Source organism: Hippopotamus amphibius, chromosome 2 (genome assembly GCF_030028045.1).
Source record: "Hippopotamus amphibius kiboko isolate mHipAmp2 chromosome 2, mHipAmp2.hap2, whole genome shotgun sequence".
In the NCBI taxonomy this organism is placed as follows: Eukaryota; Metazoa; Chordata; class Mammalia; order Artiodactyla; family Hippopotamidae; genus Hippopotamus; species Hippopotamus amphibius.
The window spans coordinates 223,587,175-223,613,762 of NC_080187.1; the positions used below are offsets into that span (position 1 = coordinate 223,587,175).

At 36.9% G+C, this 26,588-nt stretch overlaps 1 protein-coding gene across 3 annotated transcripts in view; it reads left to right on the forward strand.

Annotated features, from left to right (window-relative positions):
- The first annotated feature begins 3 nt into the window (after positions 1 to 3).
- TOGARAM1 (TOG array regulator of axonemal microtubules 1) overlaps positions 4 to 26,588 on the forward strand; it is an 81,101-nt gene continuing 54,516 nt past the window's right edge. For 2 of the 3 annotated variants that reach the window (XM_057723650.1, XM_057723652.1), the window contains exons 1-3: positions 5 to 2,257; positions 16,275 to 16,431; positions 19,524 to 19,658. In XM_057723650.1, the coding sequence (XP_057579633.1) occupies positions 212 to 2,257; positions 16,275 to 16,431; positions 19,524 to 19,658 (2,338 nt within the window). In that variant the 5' untranslated portion in view covers positions 5 to 211. Of the gene's footprint in view, positions 2,258 to 16,274; positions 16,432 to 19,523; positions 19,659 to 26,588 lie in introns of all 3 variants that reach the window. The other variant, XM_057723653.1, reaches the window with a different exon arrangement.

Here is a 26,588-nt window from a genome sequence, read left to right on the forward strand (position 1 = left end):
ACGTGGTGCCCCTAGTTACGCCGGTGGCAGCTGTGGGGTCTGGCTTAGGCGGGGGCCATTTTGCCGAAGGCAGCCTCCTGGCGTCGGGGGCTCAAGCTGTTCCTTTTCCTCCTCTGCACCTTGAGGCTTGGGGAGGGACAGGAAGGCTGGGCTCCGTCGAGCCCTTCGGAGATGATGGTTTCCTCCAGGCTCCGCCACTTGCCGACCCTCCATGGCGGCTGCGCCCTCCGCGCTGCTCGCGCTGCCGCCCCTTCCAGCCCTAAGTGCCTATCGCCTCCAGAGCCGCAGTCGTCCTTCCGCCCCAGAGACTGATGATTGTCGAGGTGGGGGCGCCATGAGAGGCGAGAAAAACTACTGCTGCCGTGGGGCTGCCGGAGACCACGGTTCCTGCCCCTCGACACCTTTGTCTCTGGCCTCGACCCTCTTGATGCCCGCGGAGGCAGTCTCAGGTAGCTTGTCTGGGTCTGGAGGTGGTTTGTCAGGGGGAGATGAAGAGGAGACCCGGCTTCTTCAACAACTCCGGACCGCGCCGGATCCTTCCGAGGCCTTCCAGGCTTTGCAGGCTGCTCTGCCGCGGCGGGGCGGTCGACTGGGCTTTCCCCGACGAAAGGAAACGTTGTATCGGGCCCTGGGCCGAGTGCTTGTGGAAGGAGGTAGTGATGAGAAGCGACTCTGCTTGCAGCTCCTCTCGGACGTTCTCCGGGGTCAGGGGGAGGCGGGCCAGTTGGAAGAGGCCTTTAGCTTAACGCTTCTGCCTCAACTCGTTGTCTCCTTACGAGAAGAGAATCCAGCCCTGCGGAAGGATGCGCTGCAGATCCTACACGTATGTCTGAAACGTAGTTCTGGACAGGTGCTGAGAACGCTTATACAGCAAGGACTGGAAAGTACCGATGCACGGCTTAGAGCTTCCACAACGCTACTATTCCCTGTCTTGCTTGCTCCTGAGGATTTGTTGCTCGGCCTGGATCTTACCGAGGTGATAATATCCTTAGCCCGAAAGCTTGGCGGCCAGGAGATAGAAGAAGAATCTGAGACAGCTTTCTCTGCACTTCAGCAAATTGGGGAGCGTCTTGGCCAAGAGAGATTTCAATCCTACATCTCTCGCCTGCCTTCTGCCCTGAGGAGACATTACAATCGCCGCCTGGAGTCCCAGTTTGGAAGTCAGATTCCTTATTATTTGGAACTTGAAGCCTCTGGATTTCCTGAAGATCCCCTTCCCAGTGCAGTGACTCTTTCCAACAGCAATCTTAAATTTGGGATTATTCCTCAGGAGTTGCATTCAAGGTTGTTAGATCAGGAAGACTATAAGAACCGGACTCAGGCTGTGGAGGAACTCAAACAGGTGATGGGACGCTTTAACCCTAGTTCCACCTCTCATTCTAGCCTTGTCGGTTTCATTAGTTTGCTGTATAATTTGTTAGACGATTCTAACTTCAAAGTGGTCCATGGCACACTTCAAGTCCTGCATTTACTGGTTGTTCGCCTTGGAGAGCAGGTGCAACAATTCTTGGGACCAGTCATAGCAGCTTCTGTCAAAGTGCTGGCAGACAACAAGTTGGTGATCAAACAAGAATACATGAAAATCTTCCTCAAGCTAATGAAAGAAGTAGGTCCTCAACAGGTGCTTTGCTTGCTCCTGGAACATCTCAAACATAAGCATTCCAGAGTGAGAGAGGAGGTGGTGAACATTTGCATCTGCTCCCTCCTGACCTATCCCAGTGAGGATTTTGACTTATCCAAACTGTCTTTTGATCTTGCCCCAGCTCTTGTAGATAGCAAACGCAGGGTACGCCAAGCAGCTCTCGAAGCCTTTGCTGTGTTGGCATCATCAATGGGCTCAGGTAAAACCAGCATCCTTTTCAAAGCTGTGGATACTGTTGAGCTGCAAGATAATGGAGATGGAGTGATGAACGCTGTGCAGGCCAGATTGGCTAGGAAAACCCTCCCAAGGTTAACAGAACAGGGATTTGTGGAGTATGCTGTACTCATGCCATCATCTGCCCAGGGTAGATCAAGCCATTTGGCACATGGAGCAGATACAGACTGGCTTTTGGCTGGTAACAGAACTCAGAGTGCACACTGTCACTGTGGTGACCACACAAGGGATAGCATGCAAACTTATGGATCTTATAGTCCAACTATCTGTACTCGAAGGGTACTAAGTGCAGGAAAAGGAAAAAATAAATTACCATGGGAAAATGAGCAGCCTGGAGTCACGGGAGAAAACCAGACCTCCAATTCAAAGGATATAGAACAGGTATGCATCTTCCCTAATTTCCTTAAGTTGAAATAATGGAAGAATATTAAATGAAAGTACACCTGTAATGACTTAGAGTGAGGCTCCTTCAGGGTTGTATGCTTTGTTTTTAAGTCAATTTGCTGATATATCTATTATAAATGAGACAGAACACATAGGAACCCTTGGTATGTTTCCTGCTTGATTGATATGATTAAATTTGAGGCACAATTTGATATAGACAACACCTGGATTTCAGTTTTGGCCTGTCACCCTTGACATGTCGGTTATCTCATTCATACAGCAAACACTGAATACCTGGTAGGTGCCAGATGAAGAGCTAAGTTCTGGGAAGGAAGGTGAGACTGGTTCTGCCGAGTTTAGGGAAAGGGTCAGACCTATATATGGGCAGTTACAAATTTGTTGTGTTAAAATAGAAATGTGAAGAGTCCTGTGGAAATAATGAAAATAGAAAAAATAATTCCACTGGAAAAGTAAAAAAAGAAAAAAAAAAGCCTTCCAAGAAGATATGACATCTGAACTGAGATTTTTTTCCCCAAAAGTTTTTATTTTGAAAATTCCAAATCTATAGGTTACTTGAAAGAATAGAACAGTGAATATTCATATACTTCATCTGTATTTACCAGTTGTTGTCATGTTGCCATATGTGCTTCATATTTGCTGAACCATTTTAAAGTAAGTGCAGCTATCTGGACATTTCCCTCCTAAATATTTCCGCATATATCTCCTAAGAATGACATTCTCATTTATAAACATCATACAATTAACACGCTTCAGAATAGCAGTAGTAATTCAGTAATATCTAGTATATATCCTGTATTTATATTCCTCCACATGTCCCTAAAATGTGTTTTATACTTTTTTACTTTTTTCATCCAGGATTCAATCAAGGTTCATGTGGTTATTTAATACATCTCTTTTATGTAGAACAATGTGCTCACTTGTTTGTTTCTTTGTTTTTGCATGACATTGACTTTTTTGAAGTCTTATCTGATTGTTTCCTTATGATTACATTCAAAATAAACAATTCTAACAAAAATATTACATAGGAGATATTGTTAACTTCACATTACATCACCTTGTGAGGCATATACTATCAGGTGTCCCACTGTTGGTGATGCTAAATTTTATCACTTGGTTAAGGTGGTGATAGCCATATCACTCTATTGCAAAGGTGTATTTTCCTCTTTGTAATTAGTCCGTGATCTGTAGGATGATACTTTGAGACCCTATGGGTATCTCAACAACCTTCCACCCCTGTTCTTAGCATCCACTAACAATCCTTACCTGTATCATTTATTACATTGGGGACTACAAGAAAGGGTAACTTTTTTAAAAATTCTAAGTCCTTCTGTATTTGTTACCTGACATTCTTTTTTATTCTATGTGTAATAATTAAATACATTAGTATTCCTTTTGATGCTAAAATTGATTTGACGTAGGCTGGCTCCCATGTCCTTTCTCATGACTTCCTTAACTTAAGCATAATATGATGCCCAGGCTTGCCTTGTATTTTTCTTGCTCTAGACCTGGAATCAACCTTTTTTTCAAGAGCCCAAGTACTGCTCTTTTTAGTGGAGAGTGGAATTTTAAAACCGAAGTCTGGGTATCTATGTGCTCACCGCTATTGCTTATCATTGTGGATTGGTCCTTTCAGTGGATAGAACCAGGGAATTTTTTTTATTTTTTAAGCAAATTCATACGGATATCTCCAATTCAAATCCAGCACTACAAGGTTCTTACTCATCTTCCTTTAGTCTCTATTTGTATCTCCCTTCTCCCACAATATAACCCTTGTCGCCAATATCAGTTATATTTATTCATATGCTGTTTCCTACAATACACAAAAAATAATTACTACATCATCAAGGTTTCTTTGCTGTTGCTTTTATGCTTAGAATTATCCCACAGTCATATGGTCAAAATTTTCGTAAATTAATTAGTGTATAACTGATTATAATCCAAATGATATGATAAAAGTTGAATAGGAATTTGCTAAGTATGGATACCTTCTGGTGAATTTAAGATCAAAGAAACGTTCAGAGACACTGAGTTATAAAAGGACTTGGCAAGTTAATAAGAAATTGTGAATTTCTGCACAGCTGAAACAAGGAGCTTGATGGGAAGTAGCAGAAGATGAAACTGGAAATGTAGGCAAAGACCAGGTATGGAGATCATTTTTGTGAAAAAGGAGTTTGTGGGACTTCCCAGGTGGTGCAGTGGTTAAGAATCTGCCTGCCAATGCAAGGGATGCAGGTTCGATCCCTGCCCCAGGAAGATACCACATGCCTCAGAACAGCTAAGCCCATGTGCCACAACTACTGAGCCTATACTCTAGAGCCCGTGAGCCACAAGTATTGAGCCCATGTGCTGCAACTACTGAAGCTCATGCACCTAGAGCCCATGCTCTGCAACAAGAGAAGCCACCACAATGAGGAGCCCACACACCACAATGAAGAGTAACTGCCCCACTCGCTGCCTCTGGAGAAAGCCCACAGGCAGCAACAAAGACCCAATGCAGCAAATAAATTAATTAATTAAAAAAAAAAAGAGGGGTTCGTGCCTTTTGCAGTATGGATAGAGGAGAATTGTGTTCTCTCTCTCTTTTTTTTAATTAATTAATTAATTAATTAATTGGCTGTGTTGGGTCTTTGTTGCTGCACTCCAGCTTTTCTCTAGTTAGGATGAGTGGGGGCTACTCTTCGTTGTGGTGTGTGGGCTTCTCACTGTGGTGGCATCTCTTGCTGTGGAGCACGGGCTCTAGGCACATGGGCTTCAGTAGTTGTGGCACATGGGCTCTAGAGTGCAGGCTCAGTTGTGGCTCATGGGCTTAGTTGCTCCTCGGCATGTGGGATCTTCCCAGGCCAGGGATCAAACCCATGACCCCTGTATTGGCAGGCGGATTCTTTTTTTTTTTTTGGTCAGGCGGATTCTTAACCGCTTGGCCACCAGGGAAGTCCTCTCTCATTCTTTTTAATTATAAAATTTTTTGTTTTTTTAAAAAATAATTTACATAATTTAGTCATATGGTTTTTCTTGTGTGTTGCTCATGTAACTACCAGGCAGTGAATGATTCTCTGTAAGCACTAATTGATTTTAACACTGCTTGTTATGTGTCAAACCTAAAGTGTTAGTGTAGGGACTTCCCTAGCAGTTCAGTGTTAGGACTTGGTGCCTTCACTGCCGTGGCCCAGGTTCAATCCCTGGTTGGGGAACTAAGATCCCACAAGCCACATCGTGTGGCCTTAAAAAAAAAAAAAGGTTGATATATTAAGCACGAAGGCTCTGAAAATTAGTACATTTCTGAAATTCTAGTGGACATATATTGCTTTTGAAAGAAGTTATGGTGAAGTTAAAAATTATCCCAGAAATTGTTATACAGTTGTGCCTTGGTATGTGAGGGAGATTGGTGTCAGGACCCGCAAGCATAACAAAATCTGTAGATGCTCAAGTCCCTTATATAAAATGACATGTTTATAGTTGCATATCACCTCCTCCTATATACTTTAAAGCATTTCAAGATTACTTATAATAGCTAACACAATGTAAATGCTATATAAATAGTTGTAAATACAATACAAATGCTATGTATTGCCAAGGAATGGAAAATTCAAGTTTGCATTTTAGAAATTTCTGAAATTTTTCTTTTCTATCTGTGGTGAGTTGAATCTGCGAACGCGGAACCCACAGATTTGGAGGGCTGATGTAATTTATTGCTCAGAAATGATCTATAGAAGAACTACATTGGAAATTATCTTAATGGAGGACATGGATTAAATATTTAAGTATTCTTATGTGTGTGGTTTTTAAAAGTACGTATATTTTTAAAAAATTAATAAAAACTATATTTTCGAGCAAACGAATAGGCAAAGCACAGAATTTTTAGGGCAGTGAAACAATTTTGTATGATACTACAGTGATGGATACTGGTCATGGATATATTTGTCCAAACCCATAGAATGTACAACACCAAAAGTAAACTCTAGTGTAAATCTGTGGATTTTGGATGATAATGATGTGTCAGTGTAGGTTCATCAGTTATAATAAATGTACCTCTCTGCTGGGGATGGTGTTAGTGGAGGAGGCTATCTGTGTGGGTGTGAGTAGGGGATATATAGGAACTCTCTGAATTTTCAGTTTTGCTGTGAACCTAAAACTGCTCTAAAATATAGAGGAGGAGAGGGAGATAGAGATAACTCAAATTTGAATGGGGTGACAAAATGCACAATAAATCCATGAATAGGAAGACCCAAAAAAGGGAAGTTAATTTGGGGGAAAATGAGTTTTAGGTAGAGGAAGATAGAACACTCAGCTGAGTTTGTTGAAGGCCACTCTTCAAGAGACAAGGAAAGAACTAGATTTGTATAACTTGGAAGTCACATATTGAGAAGTAATTGTTAAAACTGTGAGATTAGAGGATCTCTCCGGTGAAGGGCATTTAGAGCAAGAGCAGCGTGCTTAAGACTCTATCTTAGCATACAGCTCCATTTAGGGAAGAGCAGTAGGAGATAGAACCAAACAAGGCAAAGAGAAAGAGTGCCTAAGAGTTGGAAGAGAACCAAGAAAGAACAAAAGTGTTAGAAGTGAAGGAGAGTTTCAGGAAGTACATTAGTACTGTTAAATGCAGGAGAGATTGAAGAGAATTAAATGAAAAAGCATGGTTTGTTATTATATATTCAGCCTGCTACTTGTAAAATAATTTTTGAAGGTACTTTTCTCATAATTTTATTTTTCTTAATTTCCTCTTAATAATTCTTCTGATTGTGAAAAGTTGTATGTGCTTATTATAGAAAATTTGGAAAATTTAAAAAGGCACAAAGAAGAAATTTTAAATTTTCAGCAATCTCACTACTAAGAGAAGACTTCTGTGAATATTTTGTTGCCTGTTCTTCAAGTATCATTCAATTTGTGTATATGAATGTAGATTATTTTTTCCATACACCAAAGTCTCCCCCTTTCACTTACTATATCATGAACATTTTTTTCTTTAACACCAAATAATCTGTAGTTGGATTTTTATTGGCTGTTTAATATTAGCTCGTATAATATCAGTCTGTTTAGCTGTTCTCTTACTTGTGAATATGTAAGCTTTTTAATTCTGTTTTTATTTCCACCATTTAGTTGATTTTTTTTGTGCCCTGATGTTCTAATTTTGCAACTCTTTCTTTGCTTTTATGACTGTTTTAATGGGTTTGTGGAATCCAGTAATCAGGCATCACTAGCTGGCTGCCATGTTAGCTATATTTTTCCCAGCAGATTTCTCTACAATGTATTGAGTTACAGTAACCTAGACTGAAAAGTAAGGAGCATACTTGCTTCATGTGTATGTAGTTACTAGGTCTGTAGCTTTTTCAAGGTAGAAGATTTGGTTATTGGAAGGTCATTGGGACATGGAAAAGGCAGTTTTAGAGACCAAATTTTTAAGTTTCTGAGATGAATTGATAAGGAAATACAGGCAGTAAGCATTTATTAAATATCTTTTTGATCATCCACTATGTGTGAAGCCAAGTTCCAGCTTATAGATTATTCTTTAAAGCACCGCCTAGCATTTTTCTATTCTTTTGGTATTTAGCATGAGTGAGCCATGTCTTCTTTCTCCTCATTGATGGTTAGCACTGTGCTCATAGGGACTGTTTTTGTTTGTTCACTTGTTTATATAACAGTACTAAGGTAGTGCTTGTGTCTACAATCATTATCAACAAGTATCTGTTAAATGAGAAAATAGCATCTAAGGATTTGAGGGTGAAAGAAAAGACCAAGCAAGATATAGCAGGATGTAGTGGGATGCATTATTACTATGTTTTATTTTTAAATAGGAAACACTTGATTTGAAAGAAGCAGAGAAAGAAACCACTAGTGACTTCAGCATGCCTACTCTGTGTTTTGTACTGGGGTGGATCTTAGGGAGGAAGATTTGATCCATGTGTTGTATTTGAGAGAGAAAGTCAGGGAATTAATGTCCCTAAATACTGAATGAGTCAAGAATACAGGTATATAGAGAGGTTAGCTTTCGAACAGAGGCAGAAGTCTTCTGGAACTGAAGGAAAAATAAAAGGAAGATGACTTAGGAGTCACAAAACTTTTGAGACAGCAAAGGTTTTTTTGAAATCAAAAGAAAGGAAGACATGAGCTCTGAAACAGTGCTTATCAAATTTTAATTTGATCTTGTTAAAATACAGATTCTGGTTCAGTTTGTTGGGGAGGGGGTCTGAGACACGTCTAATAAGCTTCTAGGTGTCACTGATGCTGATGATTTGTGATTCACATTTTGAGGGCAGGGCTCGAACATTAGGTTTACATAGTCTTGTAAACTAAGAGGCAAGCTGAGAATGGAAAATGGAGGATCAGGGATTTGAAGAATGTGGGAAAGATTTAGAATACTTAATGTGACAAATTTAAAAGTAATAGAAAATCCCAAATTATTAAGTTGCACTAATGTATTTGGTGTGAACTTAATCCTAAAAATTGACATTTTCCTTGGATTGTACATTGTTTCCAGTAAGTAGTCTTTAATTTTCTTTTAAAAATATGATCGGAGTATCTGAAAGAGAAAAAGCCTTAGTTTTAAAATGTGTTAAAATCATGAACAATCCTAAAAACCTAACATCAGTATAGATGTTGGATTGTTTCCAAAAAGTAGTCATTAATTTTCTTTATAAAATTTTATTGAGATGTCTGAAGTATTTGAAAAACTTTTATTTTTAAAATTAATTATTTTTTGGTTTTGGCTGCTCCACGTGGCTCACAGGATCTTAGTACCCCAACCAGAGATTGAACCTCTGGCCAGGGCAGTGAAAGCACCAAGTTGTAAACACTGGACCATCAGGGAATTCCTGAAAAACTTTTATTTTCAACGCTTGTCAAAATCATGAGCAACCCAAAAGCATATCTATTCTCAGAGAATATGATGTATTTAAAAACTTAAGATAATTTAAAAATAAGTTTTTAAAAATAAACTTAAAAAGCATATTAAATAAGACAGTGTGTATAGTATATTGATTTTACTATCTAAAAGAGAGCTATGACAATTCCCTTGATAAATGAACAAAACAGTCATTTTCTTGCATACATATTTTTATTTCCCTGTAACTTTTAAATTTAATTTTTTAATGTCAAGAAACTTTTTACAATTTATTTATTTATTTTATTTTTTATTTATTGGCTGCACTGGGTCTTCATTGCTGCACATGGGCTTTCTGTAGTTGCAGAGAGTGGGGGCTACTCTTCATTGCAGTGCTTGGGCTTCTCATTGCAGTAGCTTCTCTTGTTTCGGAGCATGGGCTATAGGCACGAGGGCTTCATTTAAGTTAATTAGGCGTTTCCTGAGTGGATAAGTTCAGGTTTGCACAAACAATTATATCATACTAATGTCATTTTTACATGGTGATAAAATCTAGTTGTGGCGCATGGACTCAATAGTTGTGGCTCTTGGGCTCTAGAGCCACAGGCTCAGTAGTTGTGGCTCACGGGCTTAATTGCTCTGAGGCATGTGGGATCTTCCCTGACAAGGGCTCGAACCCGTTTTCCCCTGCATTGACAGGAGGATTCTTAACCACTGTGCCACCAGTATTTCCCTGTAACTTTGAAACCAAAGGCAGCATCAGCTATATATATTAAATATAACTTTACCCAAAGACACCAACTTTTGTTACCTCACAGACAAAAAACTAAAAGCCATGTAACCAAGAACTGTCTTTCATTCTCTCCATGAGTATATATATATCCTTTTTATAATGATTTAAGTGGCAAAAGTAAACATGCATTTGTCATCATCCAAAGGCATTTATATATCCTTTAACTTGTGTATTTGATGGTTATCCTATAATGTATAACAGACAAGGGTAAATTTAGCAGAAGGAACTATATTTAATATCTGGTGATAAACCATAATGGAAAAGAATATGGAAAAGAATATGTATATGTATAATTGAGTCATTTTATTGTATAGCAGAAATTAACACAACACTGTAAATCAAATATACTTCAATAAAATTTTTTAAAAAACATGTTTAGTGATCAGTGATTTGCATTTTTATCTTAATTGGAAATTAGGTTTTAAAGATGTTTCATTAATTTTATATTAGTCTAAAATCTTAAAGTTGACTAAGAGTCTAGAAATTATAACATAAGCTAATAAGCATTATAAGATTTATGGCATTATAAGAATTGATCCCTTTTAATAAAGGTATTATCTATTATAAAATTTAATTGAACACATGATTTTACAATTTTATATTTTGAAAATAAGTGACGTTAATGTATCCAACCAGTGAAACCAGTAGAGGAAGTTTAAAAAATTTAAGTTAATTATGCGTTTCCTGAGTGGATAAGTTCAGGTTTGCACAAACAATTATATCATACTAATGTCATTTTTACATGATGATAAAATCTGGGCAAAGACAAATACCTGTTTCACATGAGTGTGATTTGTCCAAAGAGCCATCTTAAACAGAGTTTTTATGTGAACTTTTTCTATATAAGTAAATGCCATGTATTAAAACTTTTAAGTTTAAGAACATTTTTTCCCCTTATTCTTTAACCTAGTAACCAAGGTCATTAATTAAACTCACAGCTAGTCTGTGTTTTCCCTTGAATGTATAGCTTTTGGTAAGATGATTTTTTTTCTTAAAGAGACAGTACATTTAATTCATCAGAAGTAAAAGAAATCTTAGATTCTGTTTTTGGGTTTTACTTGGTTTATTGTGATATAAACACTTAACCTGGTAGTGATGATTTTTATAAGACAATTGGAACAGGAGTTTGTTCCAGTTGATTTTATCCTGATTGATTAATATTGTCTATAGAGAGGCAAGATATACCAATTTGTTTGCTCACAAAAATTTTATACTCGTAAAATGGAAAAATTTTTACCTTCTACATAACTTAGAAGATCTAATTATGATAAATCAATAGAATTTAAGGTAGAAGCAGGTGACAATCTATTAAAAATATTGAGCAGCTAAAGAAACAAAAACAATTAGATTCATTAGGTTCATCAAGGAAGCATCATTGTTGAGTGTGTTGGTTTTAAATATATTTCCACAAATTCTTTGAAATTCTTTACCTGAAGAGTTGGAGTCCAGTTCCCCTCTCCTTGAATGTGTCTGGACTTACCGACTCACTTCTAACAAAGTAGAAATAATGGTGTTTGACTTCAGAAACAAGGGTCATAAAAAGGTACTTTAGCTTCCATCTTGGTTGCTCTCTTTCTCTCATCACTTGCTGTGGAGGAACTCAGCTGCCATGTTGAGAGCAGCCCTCTGGAGAGGCCCAGATGGCAAGGAACTGAGGCCTTCTACCAATAGCCACCTGAGTGAACTTCAGTGATCCTCCAATCTCAGTCAAGCCTTCAGCTGACAGCAGCCTCGCCAGCATCTTGATTGCAGCCTCAGAGATATCCAAACCATTCGGTTAAGCTGCTTCCAAATTTCTGATACACAGAAAGAAAGACAATAATGTTTGTTGTTTTAAGCTACTGTATTTTGGGAGAACTCATTACACAGCAGTAGATAACTATTAGATTGAGAATTGTGAGTCCCAGGAGTTTGGCGAGACAGTTTATTTTTCCCCCCAATGTCCATATCCTTTACAATAATGACATTAAATTTTCTTAGTTTTTAAATGGCTAAACTTGCCTAAGGTTTGGGAAACTATTAAATATTGTGTTTTGGGCTTTTGGAAACTGTCATTTCTCTAAGCTTTTCTAACTTATAATTAAGTTTCTTTACTATCCTTTCTTTAGCTTTAGAATTCTAAAGTAATGTTAATTTGCAGTTATTTATTTAGAGAAATTGAAGAAAGCAGACCATTGAATGTTATGGATTTTGTTTTTTTATTTTTGATATAAGAATTTGATTTTTATAGGTATTGTCAGGTATTGGGCCCATAGTAAGTAAACATGAAAAAACCTTAAGTTTGGATGGGGAAGAGGGTTCTGGTTATTGGAGTAAAGGCTCGTATCTGTACGTTTAAAAACAAACAAAAACAGAACATACCAATAAGGAAACTGACAAGGAGACTGCTATGCAGCAAAAATCACCTAATAGACTATAAAATCAAAACCCATTTCCACCGTTGCTGCCATCTGCGTGGAAACTATTGTCCATGTGCCCAATTAAAATCAGAACCAGCCCTATTGCTCAGTCAGTTATGTGAGGAAAGGTTCACTGAGGACTCAATGGTCCAGGTCTCAGAAAAGGTACAGTTTCAGGCCATGTGTTTGATTTTCAAGTTAGGACCCAGAAGGGCAATATGTTAGTGACACCTCCAGAAATAGACATCAAAGATGAGTCGGAAGCATTTGGTTTGTTATTTTGCAGTTTGTTTTCTTACATGTGAGAGAGTTGGCTAATAGGTTAAGTCAAGGAAAAACCAGGAGTGAGAAAAGAGAAAAAAATTTATTACAGACTAGACATAGTAAGTCTTGTTTGCACATTTTGTGGTTAAACTGGTTAGCTGATACAAAAGAGTTCAATCTGCATATTCTGTTCTTTTATTTTTATTTTATTTTTTTATTTTTATTTATTGGCTGCGTTGGGTCTTCATTGCTGCACACGGGCTTTCTGTAATTGTGGAGAGCGGGGGCTACTCTTCATTGTGGTGTTCAGGCTTCTCATTTCAATGGCTTCTCTTGTTGTGGAGCACGGGCTATAGGCTAGGGGGCTTCAGTAGTTGCAGAGCATGGGCTCATTAGTTGTGGCTCGCGGGTTCTAGAGCGCAGGCTCAGCAGTTGTGGTGCCCAGGCTTAGTTGCTCCATGGCGTATGAGATCTTCCCAGACCAGGGCTCGAACCCATGTCCCCTGCATTGGCAGGCATATCTTAACCACTGTGCTACCAGGGAAGCCCGAGTATTCTGTTCTTATGTGGGAAGACTAAGGATATCAAAGGAACCATTTTAGTTTTTAAAAAATATTTTCTAGGCAACAGTCTTTTTAAGGTCTGCTAGTCTCCTGTCAGTACTGCTACCTTAAGTATGTGCCATTTCCTTCATTGAAATTCCTTCCTTATCAATATATAAAAAAAAATTTGGAAGCAACCCAAATGTTCAATAATAGGAGAATGGCATATCTACTCTATGGAATATTATGCAGCCTTTAAACATAGTTTATATCCTTTGACCTAACAATTCCACTTCTGGTATTTCTGTAGAGCTATATATTTCTCTATATATTTTATATTTCTGTAGAACATATAATGCATAAGGATATGTGCATAACCGTGTTCACTACAAGACTGTAATAATAAAAAGTTGTGACAAGGAAAATTCCCATCAGTTGGGAACTATGAGTCCAACCATAATGTGGAATACTGGGCAACCGTTCAAAAGCATAAGCAGTTTTGTATGGATTAACGTGGAAGGATGTCTGCAATATGCTGAGTACTAACTGTATGCCAGAGTATTATATGATCTATTTTTTTAATTGCTTATTGAAGAATATATATATATTGAGAAAGAGCCATCAACAGTTTATCAGTATGATTCTAGTGAAAGGGGTGCCAAAGAAGAATTTGACTTTATATCTTTTTTTTATAATAAGCAATTACTACTTTTTGTAATGAAAGTTTATAGCATTTATGAGAGGTTTTAATAACATGGAAATATAGTGTTTATAATAATATTTCATTATAATGTTTTTTTAATATTTCATTGTAATGTTAAAAATGGGGTATAAAACTTGTATGGTTATCACAGCTATGTTTTCTTAAAGTTTGCATAGAAAATGCTTTGAAAAAACACACAAAAATGTTTCAGAAGGTGCCTTTGGAGGTAATTGAAAGGTAATTGGAATAAACCTTTTTAATGGCCATCATTAAGGGGCAGGGGGCAAGGTTGGAGTCCAGGTAAAACCAGAAAGAACTGGTAGAAGATGAAAGGGTCCAAAAACTGGAGGCTGGAGGTTAAGATAAATTTAGTATGAGCTCAGTAAAGGCAGAAGTGTAGGTGGTTTCTGAGAGAATTAGCTATTAAAAAGTCTTTTCCTGAGAATTACTAACTATTCCAAAATGCAATTAAAACTATTTTTGTGATGTCCTTAACATTCCTTGCTAGAAGCTGAACTAAGATGTGTTGGGTCAAAAAAAATGTTTTTATGAAAAACATATAAGGAATCAGGGGCAAAGGTTAAGAGATAATAAACAGCAAGATAAAAATAGTAGATGAGACCATGTGAATTTCAAATCATTGTTAATATTAAATGTGAAATTTGCCTTTTATACTTTCATTTACTATAAGGAATTAAATGAATTAAATTTTAAGATATTCCTGAGTCATAAGGTGCTCTAAACAGAGAGCTTCATATTTTGTAAATTTAGCTCACAACTTCTTCAAAATATATTTGTACTTTTCCTCTGTTACACTCCTTCCCCTTTCTTTTTTGTTTAGTCCCATCAAAGCTTACCTGATGAAAATCATTTGACTACTTTTAAGAGAGACTAAAAAGGACCATTAATAATAATTGGTGTGTCCTACAGTCTGCTTTTCAAATATTTGCAGATTTTTCTACAGCAAAATGTCATTCCCGGCGGACTTCTAGATTCTTGAAGATGCCACGCATAGACACATTCTCCACTGCTACCACCACCCCCATTATCTCTACCCCCACCACCACTACCACTAGTTGTTGTATTCACTGTCATAAATACTAATGTTCTGTTCTCTAAGCAGAAATAATTATGGAGTAGTTCTAATGTAAATGTATTCCATATTGGAGAATTATTTCTGGATTACTCATGATTTTAACTGGGTTAATATATCTTCTTTTAATGTATCTAATCAAAAGATGACTGTAATTGGTTTCATTTTTATTCCATTATGTCCTTTTCATACTGCCTACTATATATTCAGTCACAGAAATTGTAACATTGAATTTTGAGAAGGTAAAGTCAGGCCTTTTTCAGCTGAAGCATTCATTATTTCTCTCTCGTGTTTTTGAAATTAATTTTTTAAGGAGGTAACAGGTGTTTCACAAAATTTGATGCGGAATAACAAGTTACTTAATGTCTGTTTGATAGTTTATAGTCTTAATCTTGTAATAGTAAAGTAGCTAAGAAGCTTTCAAATAGGTGTATCTTTAATTTTATTGTATTTCATTGCTATTTGACACATGACAAAATTTGCAAAGAAGGATACCTGAGAAGACTTATAGTTCACTGCATGTGTAGATTTGATTGTGTCTCTAAGCTCCAAATAAATATATGGACAGTAAGTATAATTTCTTGTGTGTTCACTCAATTTTTAAAATGTTCTATAGCCGTGATCAGTGTGAAATGATCCAGAACAATTGAGGCCATTGTTGGTGAAGAATTCTGAACACTTGAATCATGCTTTCACTTAGTTCTTTATGATTAAGTAGGACTTCAAAATTCTATGCTGGCAGTTTTGTACCTTAAGGATCAAAGTGGGTATGTGGAAAAGGAATTGGAAACTACAAAGTACTAGACATATATGAAGTATTAAGTACTTGGTTTAACTATGACACCTATCATACAAAAATCTCCTAAGGGAACCATGACATAGGTTACATTTACATTTGAGCTGCAGATTATGGATAGTAAATTTGTATCAGTAAGACTGGTGACATTGGATGCTTGCAGGTTCAGTGGTCTTCAATTAGCATTTATTGTCCAGTGCTTAGACAAAGATGGTATAGTGGGACAGGTCACGCTGCTGAATCAGAAATATTCTTTTCTCTATTCAAGTTGTCATTTCACTCTTTTTGTCATTTGCATTCTTTCCTTCCTAGCTGTCAGATGTGTCCTCTAGGAAGATAAGGTACAGGAAAGGTTTGGGGTGAGGTATAGGAAAGAGGAAAAAAATTAGCATCTCTATCATGGCATGAAAAAATACTGCTAGTGTACTATACTGTTTGTGGATGTTTATTTGTATCATTGTATATTTGATAGATTAAATTTTTTTCTTTTAATCTGAATGTCATAATTGGGTCTAAATTATTCTGTCATATTTATTGCCAAGTAGACTTAATGCACATTTGTTAATTTATTATTCTGTTCTTATAGTTTTCAGCCAGTGATTTCATTCCATCTCCAAAATTAAAGCCCTCTCAAGGAATGCCAGTCAATGATGATTTATGTTTTAGCAGAAAAAGAGTGTCAAGAAACTTATTTCAGAATAGTCGGGAATTTAACTCAGATTCTCTTCCTACATGTGCTGCTGGTAAGTGAAAGTTGCAGGTAATGGACATGTTGAACTAAGTTAAAGATTTCTTTAAACTACATAGTTCTTTCAAGAGTTCATAGAGCTTATAATCTAGTAGACAGTTTAGATTCAATAAACATGTGTTAAAGATCTGATAAGAATGTACAGTTTGACATAATTATCTCATAAGACCCTGCGAGGGTTTCTCACTGAAATCCTTTAAGTAATAATGTAAGGTAATATTTGCCTAACAACCCATATTTACTTAGTATATCCTATGTGCAGGTACTTTTCTAAGTACTAGGGATATAGCAGTCAACAAAAGAGGGAAAATGTTCTGCTTGATCGATCTTAACATTCTAGGTGGGGCAAAGCAAACTTTAAATAAATGCAAAACAGAGTAGGTTAGATGGTGATAAATGCTATGGAAAAAAATAAGCAGAAAAGAGGAATATAGAGGAGGGGCTACTTTAAATAAAGTGTTGAAGGAAAGCCATCTTCAGAAGGGAATATTTGAAGCAAACCATATAGGTATCAAGAGAGAACAGCAAATAATTCCAGAAAGAGGGAACAGTTAGTGTGGAGTATGGGACATGTTTGAGACCAATCAAAGAAGCTAGTAAGTCTGGAATGAAACGAGTAAGGGGGAGAGAAGTAGAAAATTAAGTTGAAGAGATAATAGGGGTTCTTATTTTAAAGCCTAATGGGCTTTCAAATGAACTTTGGCTTTTACTCTGAGTGAGGAATATTTTTGAGGAAAGAAGTAACATCAATTGCCTTGTTTTCCAGGCTTGTTTTGGATGTTACATTTGAAATAGATTAAAGGAGGCAAGGGAGAAAACAGGGAGTCTGTTGTAATCCAGGCTAGAGTTGATGGCGGCTTTGACCAGTGTAGCAGTGAATGTAGTGAAAAGTGATTGGATTCTGAGTATATGTCAAAGGTACAGTTGATATGATTTGCTGATGGGTTGTGTAGGAGTGTGAGAGGGAAGTCAAGAGTGTTCTAAGGTTTTTTTGGCCAGAGCAACTGGAAAGATGTTTAATTGCCTAAATAAGTGTTACAGAAAGTAAATATGTAGTTCAGAGGATATGGTCACTATCATGGTCCTTATCAATTAGAAAAGGCATTAAAGAGGAGATAGTACTTGAACAGCATCTTTTTGGGATATATATGATTTAAGACGTTAGAGGGGGAGGTATGAGGAGAGCAAAGGCTCCCACTAGGAATGGGGTTGAGATGTTCTGGCAGCTGTGTAAAGGCAAGATTCATTTTAGATGGTCAAAGATAAATTGGGATGTGGGGAACCCTTGTGTGCTAGATTCAAAAATTTGAGCTTGTACTTATAAGCTATAGGGAGCTAAAAGAGACTTTTTCCGTTAAGGAAAAAAGAAGCTAGAGTGACGAGGTTGTTTACAAATTGAGTGGGAATGAGTAATAAGAAAAATATGATAACTGGATATAAAAAATAAAGAAGGGGAATAGAGAAAGATTTCAAGACTTAGTATCCAGGTAATTAGAAAAACGGTAATGTGTTGACAAAACGAAACCCGCTAGGAAGGGAAAATGGAGTATAAGATAAAGATTGAATTTGTCTTTTATTTAAGATCCAAATGATATCAGTTATTGAAATTTGTTTGTTGTAGTTCAGACACAATATTTAGAAACCATTGTTACCTTAGAAGAATTTATAGACCTTTATGCAGTAAAATTCTATAATATTTTCATACAAAAATGAAGTGTTATAATGATTGTGTGGTTGAATGTTTAATGGAGAAAAAAAATGGAAGAATATATCCAGTTATGCTTGTACTATTACCTGGGATTATTATAAGGATTATGTTTTTTTATACCATCTAGAAGTTCTTACCTAACTGTATAAATTTTAAATAACTAGAGAATAAGACAACATGTAACTTAATGATAGATTGAATAATATGAATTATAAGTACTGTAGGCATTCAAGAAAGCAAGAGATCATAGGTATTGAAGTGGTTTATGACAACTCCAGTAAAGGGGTTGGACTTGAGTTGAGTTTTAAAGAAGGGAAGTGTATGTGATTGGCAGTGAGGCAAGATTTAGAGAGAAAGTATAACCAAAGCATGGAGGTAAGAATTAACTTAGAAGATATCCAGTATATGAAGGATTAAGGATAAAGGGGCTTGAAATCGTAGAGAGAGAATTATAAAAATCAGAATTTTAGAACTACGTACAAAGGATTTTATAGATGAATAAACTAAATACCAGAGAGGTCAATATCACCTTCTTTTCTTCACACTTATTCCCCTGCCCAGGAATAACCTTAACCAGCCACAGGAGGGGGAAAGGGATCTGGGGTGTATGCCTGGATAAGCTTGGAAACTATGTGAATGCTGTGTTACATGTTAGGAAAGAAAGAAGAGTCCTGCTGTAGACCTTTTTGGGTAGAGTGTAAATGTGCTACAAATACTAGGAAGAAGGAAAGCCAGGTCTGGAGAAACCTTCCGTGGTGAGAGAAGGGAGCATGTAGGAAGAAACTGCCTTTGTGTATATTTTTCAATATATTTTTCTTTTCTCTGTGCTTTACCAGTCTGTCTTCTGTCCTTTAACCCCTGTCACTAATCAGATCTGCCAGTAGCAAAAGCTTTATCCCTTTCTTCACTGCCTGGCTTACTGTACATATACTTCTGTATTTATTCCCACACAAATGATACCAGCATTTGTGCAATTAGATGTGTTCATGAAGTAAAGTTAACTTTTTTTTAAAAATTTATTATTATTATTATTATTTTTTAATTTTTGGCTGCATTGGGTCTTCGTTGCTGCACACGGGCTTTCTCTAGTTGTGGTGAGCGGGAGCTGCTCTTCCTTGCGGTGCATGGGCTTCTCACTGCAGTGGCTTCTTTTGTTTCAGAGCACGGGCTCTAGGTGCATAGGCTGCTGTAGTTGTGGCACATGGGCTCAGTAGTTGTGGCACATGGGCTTAGTTGCTCCTTGGCGTGTGGAATCTTCCCGGACCAGGGCTCGAACCCATGTTCCCTGCTTTGGCAGGTGGATTCTTAACCACCGCACCACCAGGGAAGTCCTAAAGTTAACTTTTGATTTTATGTTTTTCTCCACCTTCCTTCCAAAGGCACTGCTGGGACTCATCAGACAAATCTTTCTGGGAAATGTGGACAACTTGGATTTTCACAGATATGTGGTAAAACTGGCAGTATGGATTCTGACTTACAGTACCTGGGGACAACTCACAGTCATCAAGATAAAGGTTTAATTCCAACTTTGTTTGGTTACAGATGTTTTATTATGTGGGGGTTTCCAAATATACCTTATATGTTATTTTGTGTAATTATACTTATTGCAGAAAAGGATGTTGTTGTATTTTTGTTGTTGTATTTTTTTTAAATAAATAAACTTATTTATTTATTTATTTATTTAATTGGCTGTGTTGGGTCTTTTTTGCTGTGCTCGGGCTTTCTTTTAGTTGCAGTGAGTGGGGGCTACTCTTTGTTGTGGTGTGCAAGCTCCTCATTGCTGTGGCTTCTCTTGTTGCGGAGCACAGGCTCTAGGCATGTGGGCTTCAGTAGTTGCAGCACATGGGCTCAATAGTTGTGGCTCACGGGCTCTAAAGCACAGGCTCAATAGTTGTGGCGCACAGGCTTAGTTGCTCCACGGCATGTGGGATCTTCCTGGATCAGGGATCGAACCCGTGTCCCCTGCATTGGCAGGCAGATTCTTAACAACTGCGCTACCTAGGAAGCCCTGTTGTATTTTTAATGACAATTTTAATCAAATTTTTCATGACTGTTATCCTAAAATGTTAGATTTAGTAATCTTGTTATATATATATATATGACTAATTGAAATTAGAAAGCTTAGAAACTCATGGTAGAGATGAACATTTTAATACCAAGTATTTGAAAATAAAATTATCCACTAAGGGGTACTGTGTTAGCAGAAGACAGTTATTTTCCGTAACAGTTTTAAATTTTAAAGAATTTATTACGTCTCCTGTTAGGAACCATAACTTCCTGACTAGCTATCATTTCAGATATCTTACATATTTATAAGATATAGAACAAAAGGGAGGGTTTGAGGCTGGCTGTCAGTCTTATGAATTTTGGATTTGAAGGTATTTCTTCAATTTCTATGCTAATTAATAGCTATATCAATTATTATTTAGTAGTAGGATCAAATCAAATATTTCTAGAGATATTTTGATTTTGTTTTATATCCTTTACTAAAATTTTTTGTGATAAGGATGTACTTCTGTCTTTATTTGTTGATGAAAAAATAATGCTCATTTGAAATTAGTAAAAAGGATTTAGTTAATAGTATAGCACTTACACTTTAGCTAGCCTTTCCTCCACCCACTCCAAAGGGCCACATGACTCCATAAAGTTTTTCTTTATGGTGTTATTCCCAAGAAAATAGTTTATCTTTATTAATGAAACAGTTTTGTTTTTTTTCCCAAATCTTGACAAGATGATTAGTAGAAACAGGCTTGCCTGTTGCTTAGCCCCTTCCTGTTTCAGATATCCTTGGATGATTACATTACCTTTGTAGACTGCCTCCACTCGCAGTGTTTAATCAGATCTTCATAGTGGCTCTGGTTTTTATAACCTCTCAGAATACTTGTTAGAGCAGCTACTGAAGGAATATCATGTTTTTCTGAAGTCAGGGTTTAACTTACTGGTAGGTTGTGTATGTAAATTTATGACCACTTAAGTCTCCAATAAGATTTAGGTAGAAGTGGAAATCCTAAGTACTGTCAGATGTCAATTAAAAGTAAATGATACATACGTAGTCATTTAAGGCTTCAGAGCAGTGTTTTATTTGTTATATACATAAGCTAGGTCAGTTGTCTTGGAAAGTCTTCAAAAAATTTTAAGGAAAATTTGAGGGAATCCCTAAAAGATTACAAATAGACTTTGTTTTTAATTGGAATATAGTTGATTTATTGAACCAAAAAGTTCATTCATTTTTAAGTAAAAATAAGACACATTTTTCATTGTCACCAAGAATTTTATTAAACATTTTCATTAAGCAAACAAACTTTTTGGCCAACCCAATACAATATTATGTAAGTTACAGGTGTACATTATAGTGATTTACAATTTTTAAAGGTTATGTGCCATTTATAGTTATTATAAAATATTGGCTGTAATCCTTGTGTTGAACATTATATCCTTGTAGCTTATTTTATACATAATAGTTTGTATCTCTTAATCCCCTACCCCTATATTGCCTCTCCCCTCCATCACTCTCCCCACTGGTGACCATTAGTTTGTTCTCTATATCTGTGGGTCTGCTTCTTTTTTGTTGTCTTCACTAATTTGTTCTATTTTTTAGATTCATATATATAGGTGATTTCATACAGTATTTATCTTTGTCTGACTTATTTCACTTAGTGTAATAGCCTCCAAGTCCATCCATGTTGCTGCAGATGGCAAAATTTTATTCAGTTTTATGGCTGAGTAGTATTCCATTGTAGATATATACCACATCTTCTTTATCGATTCATCTGTTGATGGATACTTAAGTTGCTTCCATATCTTGCCTATTGTAAATAGTGCTGCTATGAAAATTGGGGTGCATGTATCTTTTTGAATTAGTGGGGTTTTTTTTTTTTTGGATATATATCCAGCAGTGGAATTGCTGGGTCATATTGTAGTTCTATTTGTAGTTTTTTGAGAAAGCTTTATACTGTTTTCCACAGTGGCTTCACCAATCTATATTCCCACCAACTCTTTCTGAGAGTTTCCTTTTCTCCACATCCTTGCCAACATTTGTTATTTGTGTTCTTTTCTGTGTAGCCATTCTGACAGTTGTGAGGTGATACCTATCTCCTGGTGGTTTTGATTTGCATTTCCCTGATGATTGAGCATCTTTTCATGTGCCTGTTGGCTATTTGCATTTCCCTGATGATTGAGCATCTTTTCATGTGCCTGTTGGCTATTTGCATTTCCTCTGGAAAAATGTCTATTCATTTCTTCTGGCTAGTTTCTAATCAGGTTGTTTGTTTTTTCCGCATTGAGTTGTATGAGCTGTTTGTATACCTTGGATATTAATCCTTTATCAGTCATATAATTTGCAAATACTTACACCCATATGGTAGATTGTTGTTTCATTTTGTTGATGGTTTCCTTTGCTGTACAAAGCTATTTATTTGTTTGGTTGCACCAGGTCTTAGTTATGGCAGGTGGTCTCCTTATTTGTGGCTCTAGGGCTTCTTAGTTGCAGCTCTAGGGCTCCTTAGTTGTGGCATGTGGGCTCTTTAGTTGCAGCAGGTGGGCTCCTTATTTGTGGGATGCAAACTTAGTTGTAGCATGCATGTGGAATCTAGTTTGCTAACCAGAGAGAGAACCCAGGCCCCTGCATTGGGAGTATGGAGCCTTAACCACTGCACAACCAGGGAAGTCCCATGTACAAAAGCTTTTAAGTTTAATTGGGTCTCATTTGTTTATTTTTGTTTTATTTCCTTTACTTTAGGAGACAGATCCAAAGAAATACTGCTGTGATTTGTGTCAAAAATATTCTGCTTATGTTTTCCTCTAAGAGTTTGTAGTATCTGGTCTTACATTTAGGTCTTTCCTCCATTTTGAGTTTATGTTTGTATATGATGTTAGAGAAATGTTCTAATTTCATTCTTTTACATGTAACTATCCAGTTTTCCTAGCACCGACTTATTGAAGAGACTTTGCTCCATTGTATATTCTTGCCTCCTTTATCATGGATTAATCGACCATAAGTGCATGAATTTATTTCTGGGCTTTTTACCTTATTCCATTGATCTCCATGTCTGTTTTTGTGCCAGTACATACTGTTTTGATGACTGTAGCTTTGTAGCATAGTCTGAAGTCAGGGAGTGTGATTCCTCCAGCTCTGTTCTTCTCTCTCAGGATTGTTTGGGCTATTCAGGATCTTTTGTTTCTCCATAGAAATTAAAAAAATTTTTTTGTTCTAGTTCTCCGAAAAATGCCATTGATATGTTGATAGGGATTGCCCTATATCTGTACATTGCCTTGGGTAGTATGGTCATTTTAACAATGTTGATTCTTCCAATCCAAGAACACAGTATATCTTTCCATCTGTGTCATATTCAATTTCTTTCATCAGTGTCTTATTTTCCAAGTATGGGTCTTTGACCTCCTTAGGTAGGTTTATTCCTAGGTATTTTATTCTTTTTGATGTGATGGTAAATGGGATTGTTTCCTTAATTTCTCTTTCTGACTGTTTGTTTTTTGGCTGTGCCACATAGCTCATGGGATCTTAGTTCCCTGATCAGGGATTGAACCCAGGCCCTTGGCAGTGAAAGTACAGAGGCCTAACCACTGGAGTGCCAAGAGGTTCCCCAATAGTTTGTTGTTATTGTATAGGAATGGAACAGATTTCTGTATATTTTATATCCTGCAACTTTACTGAATTCATTGATGAGCACTAGTAGTTTCCCGGTATTGTCTCTAGGATTTTCTGTGTATAGAATCATGTCATCTGCAAACAGTGACAGTTTTACTTCTTCTGTCCTGATTTAGATTCTTTTTATTTATTTATTTTTCTTCTCTGATTGCTGTGGCTAGGACTTCGAATACTGTGTTGAATAAAATTGGCAAGAGTGGACATCCATGTCTTGTTCCTGATCTAAGAGAAAATGCTTACAGCTTTTCCCCATTGAGTATGATGTTACCTATAGGTTTGTCATATGGCCTTCATTAGGTTGAGGTATGTTTCCTTTATGCCCACTTTCTGGAGAGGTTTTATCATAAGTGGATGGTGAGTTTTAGCAAGAGCTTCTTCTGCATCTATTGATATGATCATATGGTTTTTATTCTTCAGTTTGTTAACATGGTATATCACATTAATTGATATGCAGATATTGAAAAATCCTTGCATCCCTGGCATAAATCCCACTTAATCATGATGTAGGAACCTTTTACTGTATTGTTGGACTTGGGTTTGCTAGTGTTTTGTTGAGAATTTTTACATCCACGTGCATCAGTGATATTGGCCTGCAATTTTCTTTTTTTGTGGTATCTTTGTCTGGTTTTGGTATCAGGGTGATGCTGTCCTCATAGAATGAGTTTGGAAGTGTTCCTTCGTCTGTAATTTTGTGAAATAGTTTGAGGATAGGTAAATTGGTAGAATTCACCTGTGAAGCCATCTGGTCCCAGACTTGTTTGTTGGGAGTTTTAAAATTATGGATTCAATTTCAGTACTGGTAATGGGTCTATTTATATTTTCCATTTCTTCCTGGTTCAGTCTTGGGAGAGTGTACCTTTCTAAGCAGATAAAACATGGTACAATGTAATGGTTAAAAGCACAGGCTTGGGAGCCAGAGTACTTGAGTTCATATCCCAGCTTCATAATTTCCTCATGTGCAATTTTTTAGCGATTTACTCTGTCCTTTTTTTTTTGATCTATAAAATAGGAATAGTACCTACCCAACAAAATTGTTAAATTAGTTACTATATATAAAATACTTGGAACACCATGTGGCATGTAAACATTAGCTCTCATCATTGTCATCATAATCTCTATCATTATTGTTATTACCGTTATTGGATTATCGAAGATAATTGGATTATCCTATTGGAAAATCCAAAAGCATATACAAGAAACTATTAAGGTGGTAAATAATTTAGCAAGGTTACTAGATAGAAGAGTGGAAAGGTCAATAAAGTTCCCAGACACCAGCAACATTCAGGAAATGTAGTTTTTAAGAAAGAAATTACAGTATCAACAAAATGTGTTAGTATCTGGAGATCTAACAAAAGATTTGCATACCATTTTTTATGAAAACTTAACTACTTTTTAGAGAGACATGAAAGACACCGTCAATAAATTAAAAGAGATCCTATATTTTTAAACAAGGAGACTCAGTATCATTTCTGTGAAAATCTCAACAGGATCTTTTATGTAACCTGACAGACTAATCCTGAAATTCATGTGAAAGAATGGAGGGCCAAGAATGGCCTAGATCTTTTAAAGAAGATCAAAATGGAAGGAGACAACATGATGACTATAGTTAACACTGTTGTGTGGCATGTAGAAAAGTTGTTACAAGAATAAATCCTAAGTGTTCTCATCACAAGGAGAACATTTCTTTTCCTTTTTTCTTCTTTTCTTTTTATTGTATCCATGCCAGAAGATAGATGTTAGCTGAACCTATTTTGGTAATCATTTCTATATGTATTTATCAAACCACCATGGTGTTTGCCTTAAACTTATACAGTAATGTATGTATGTCAACCATCTCTCAGTAAAACTGGAAAAAAAATTGGAAGGAGACTCATCCTAAATGAAGATGATAAATAAAACATTGTGGTACTAGTGCAGGAACAGACAAAAAGACTAAGGGAACCAATAAGAAGAATGCAAGAGTAGACCTAAATATACATATGGGAGATTTATAGGTGAAAGAGAAAGAATATGTGGCTCGAAAAGTGACACTGGGGACTTCCCTGTTGGCACAGTGGTTAAGAATTCACCTGCCAAAGCAGGGGACACAGGTTCAAGCCCTGGTCCGGGAAGATCCCACATGCTGTGGAGCAATTAAGCCCATGTGCCACAATTACTGAGCCTGTGCACTAGAGTGCAGGAGCCACAACTACTGAAGCCCATGCACCCTAGAGCCTGTGCCCTGCAACAAGAGAAGGTACTGCAGTGAGAAGCCTGCACACTGCAAGGAAGAGTAGCTCCCGCTTGCTGTGACTAGGGAAAGCCCATGCACAACAGCAAAGACCCAATGCAGCCAAAAATAAAATTAAATGAATAAATAAACAAATTTATTTTTTAAAAAAAGTGGCACTGGGATTGGAGTATCTATATAGAAGAAAGTTAAGGGACTTCCCTGGTGGTGCAGTGGTTAAGAATCTGCCTGCCAATGCAGGGGACACAGGTTCAATCCCTGGTCTGGGAAGATCCCACACGCCATGGAGCAGCTAAGCCCGTGCACCACAACTACTGAGCCCATGTGCCACAGCTACTGAAGCCTGCGCACCAAGAGCCCATGCTCTGCAACAAGAGAAGCCACTGCACTGAGAAGCCCACGTACTGCAACAAAGAGTAGCCCCTGCTCACCAAAACTAGAGAAAGCCCACACACAGCAACAAAAACCCAATGCAGCCAAAAAAAGTAAATAAATAAAATAATAAATAAAAATCTTTAACAAAAAAAAAAGAAGAAAGTTAAATTAGGT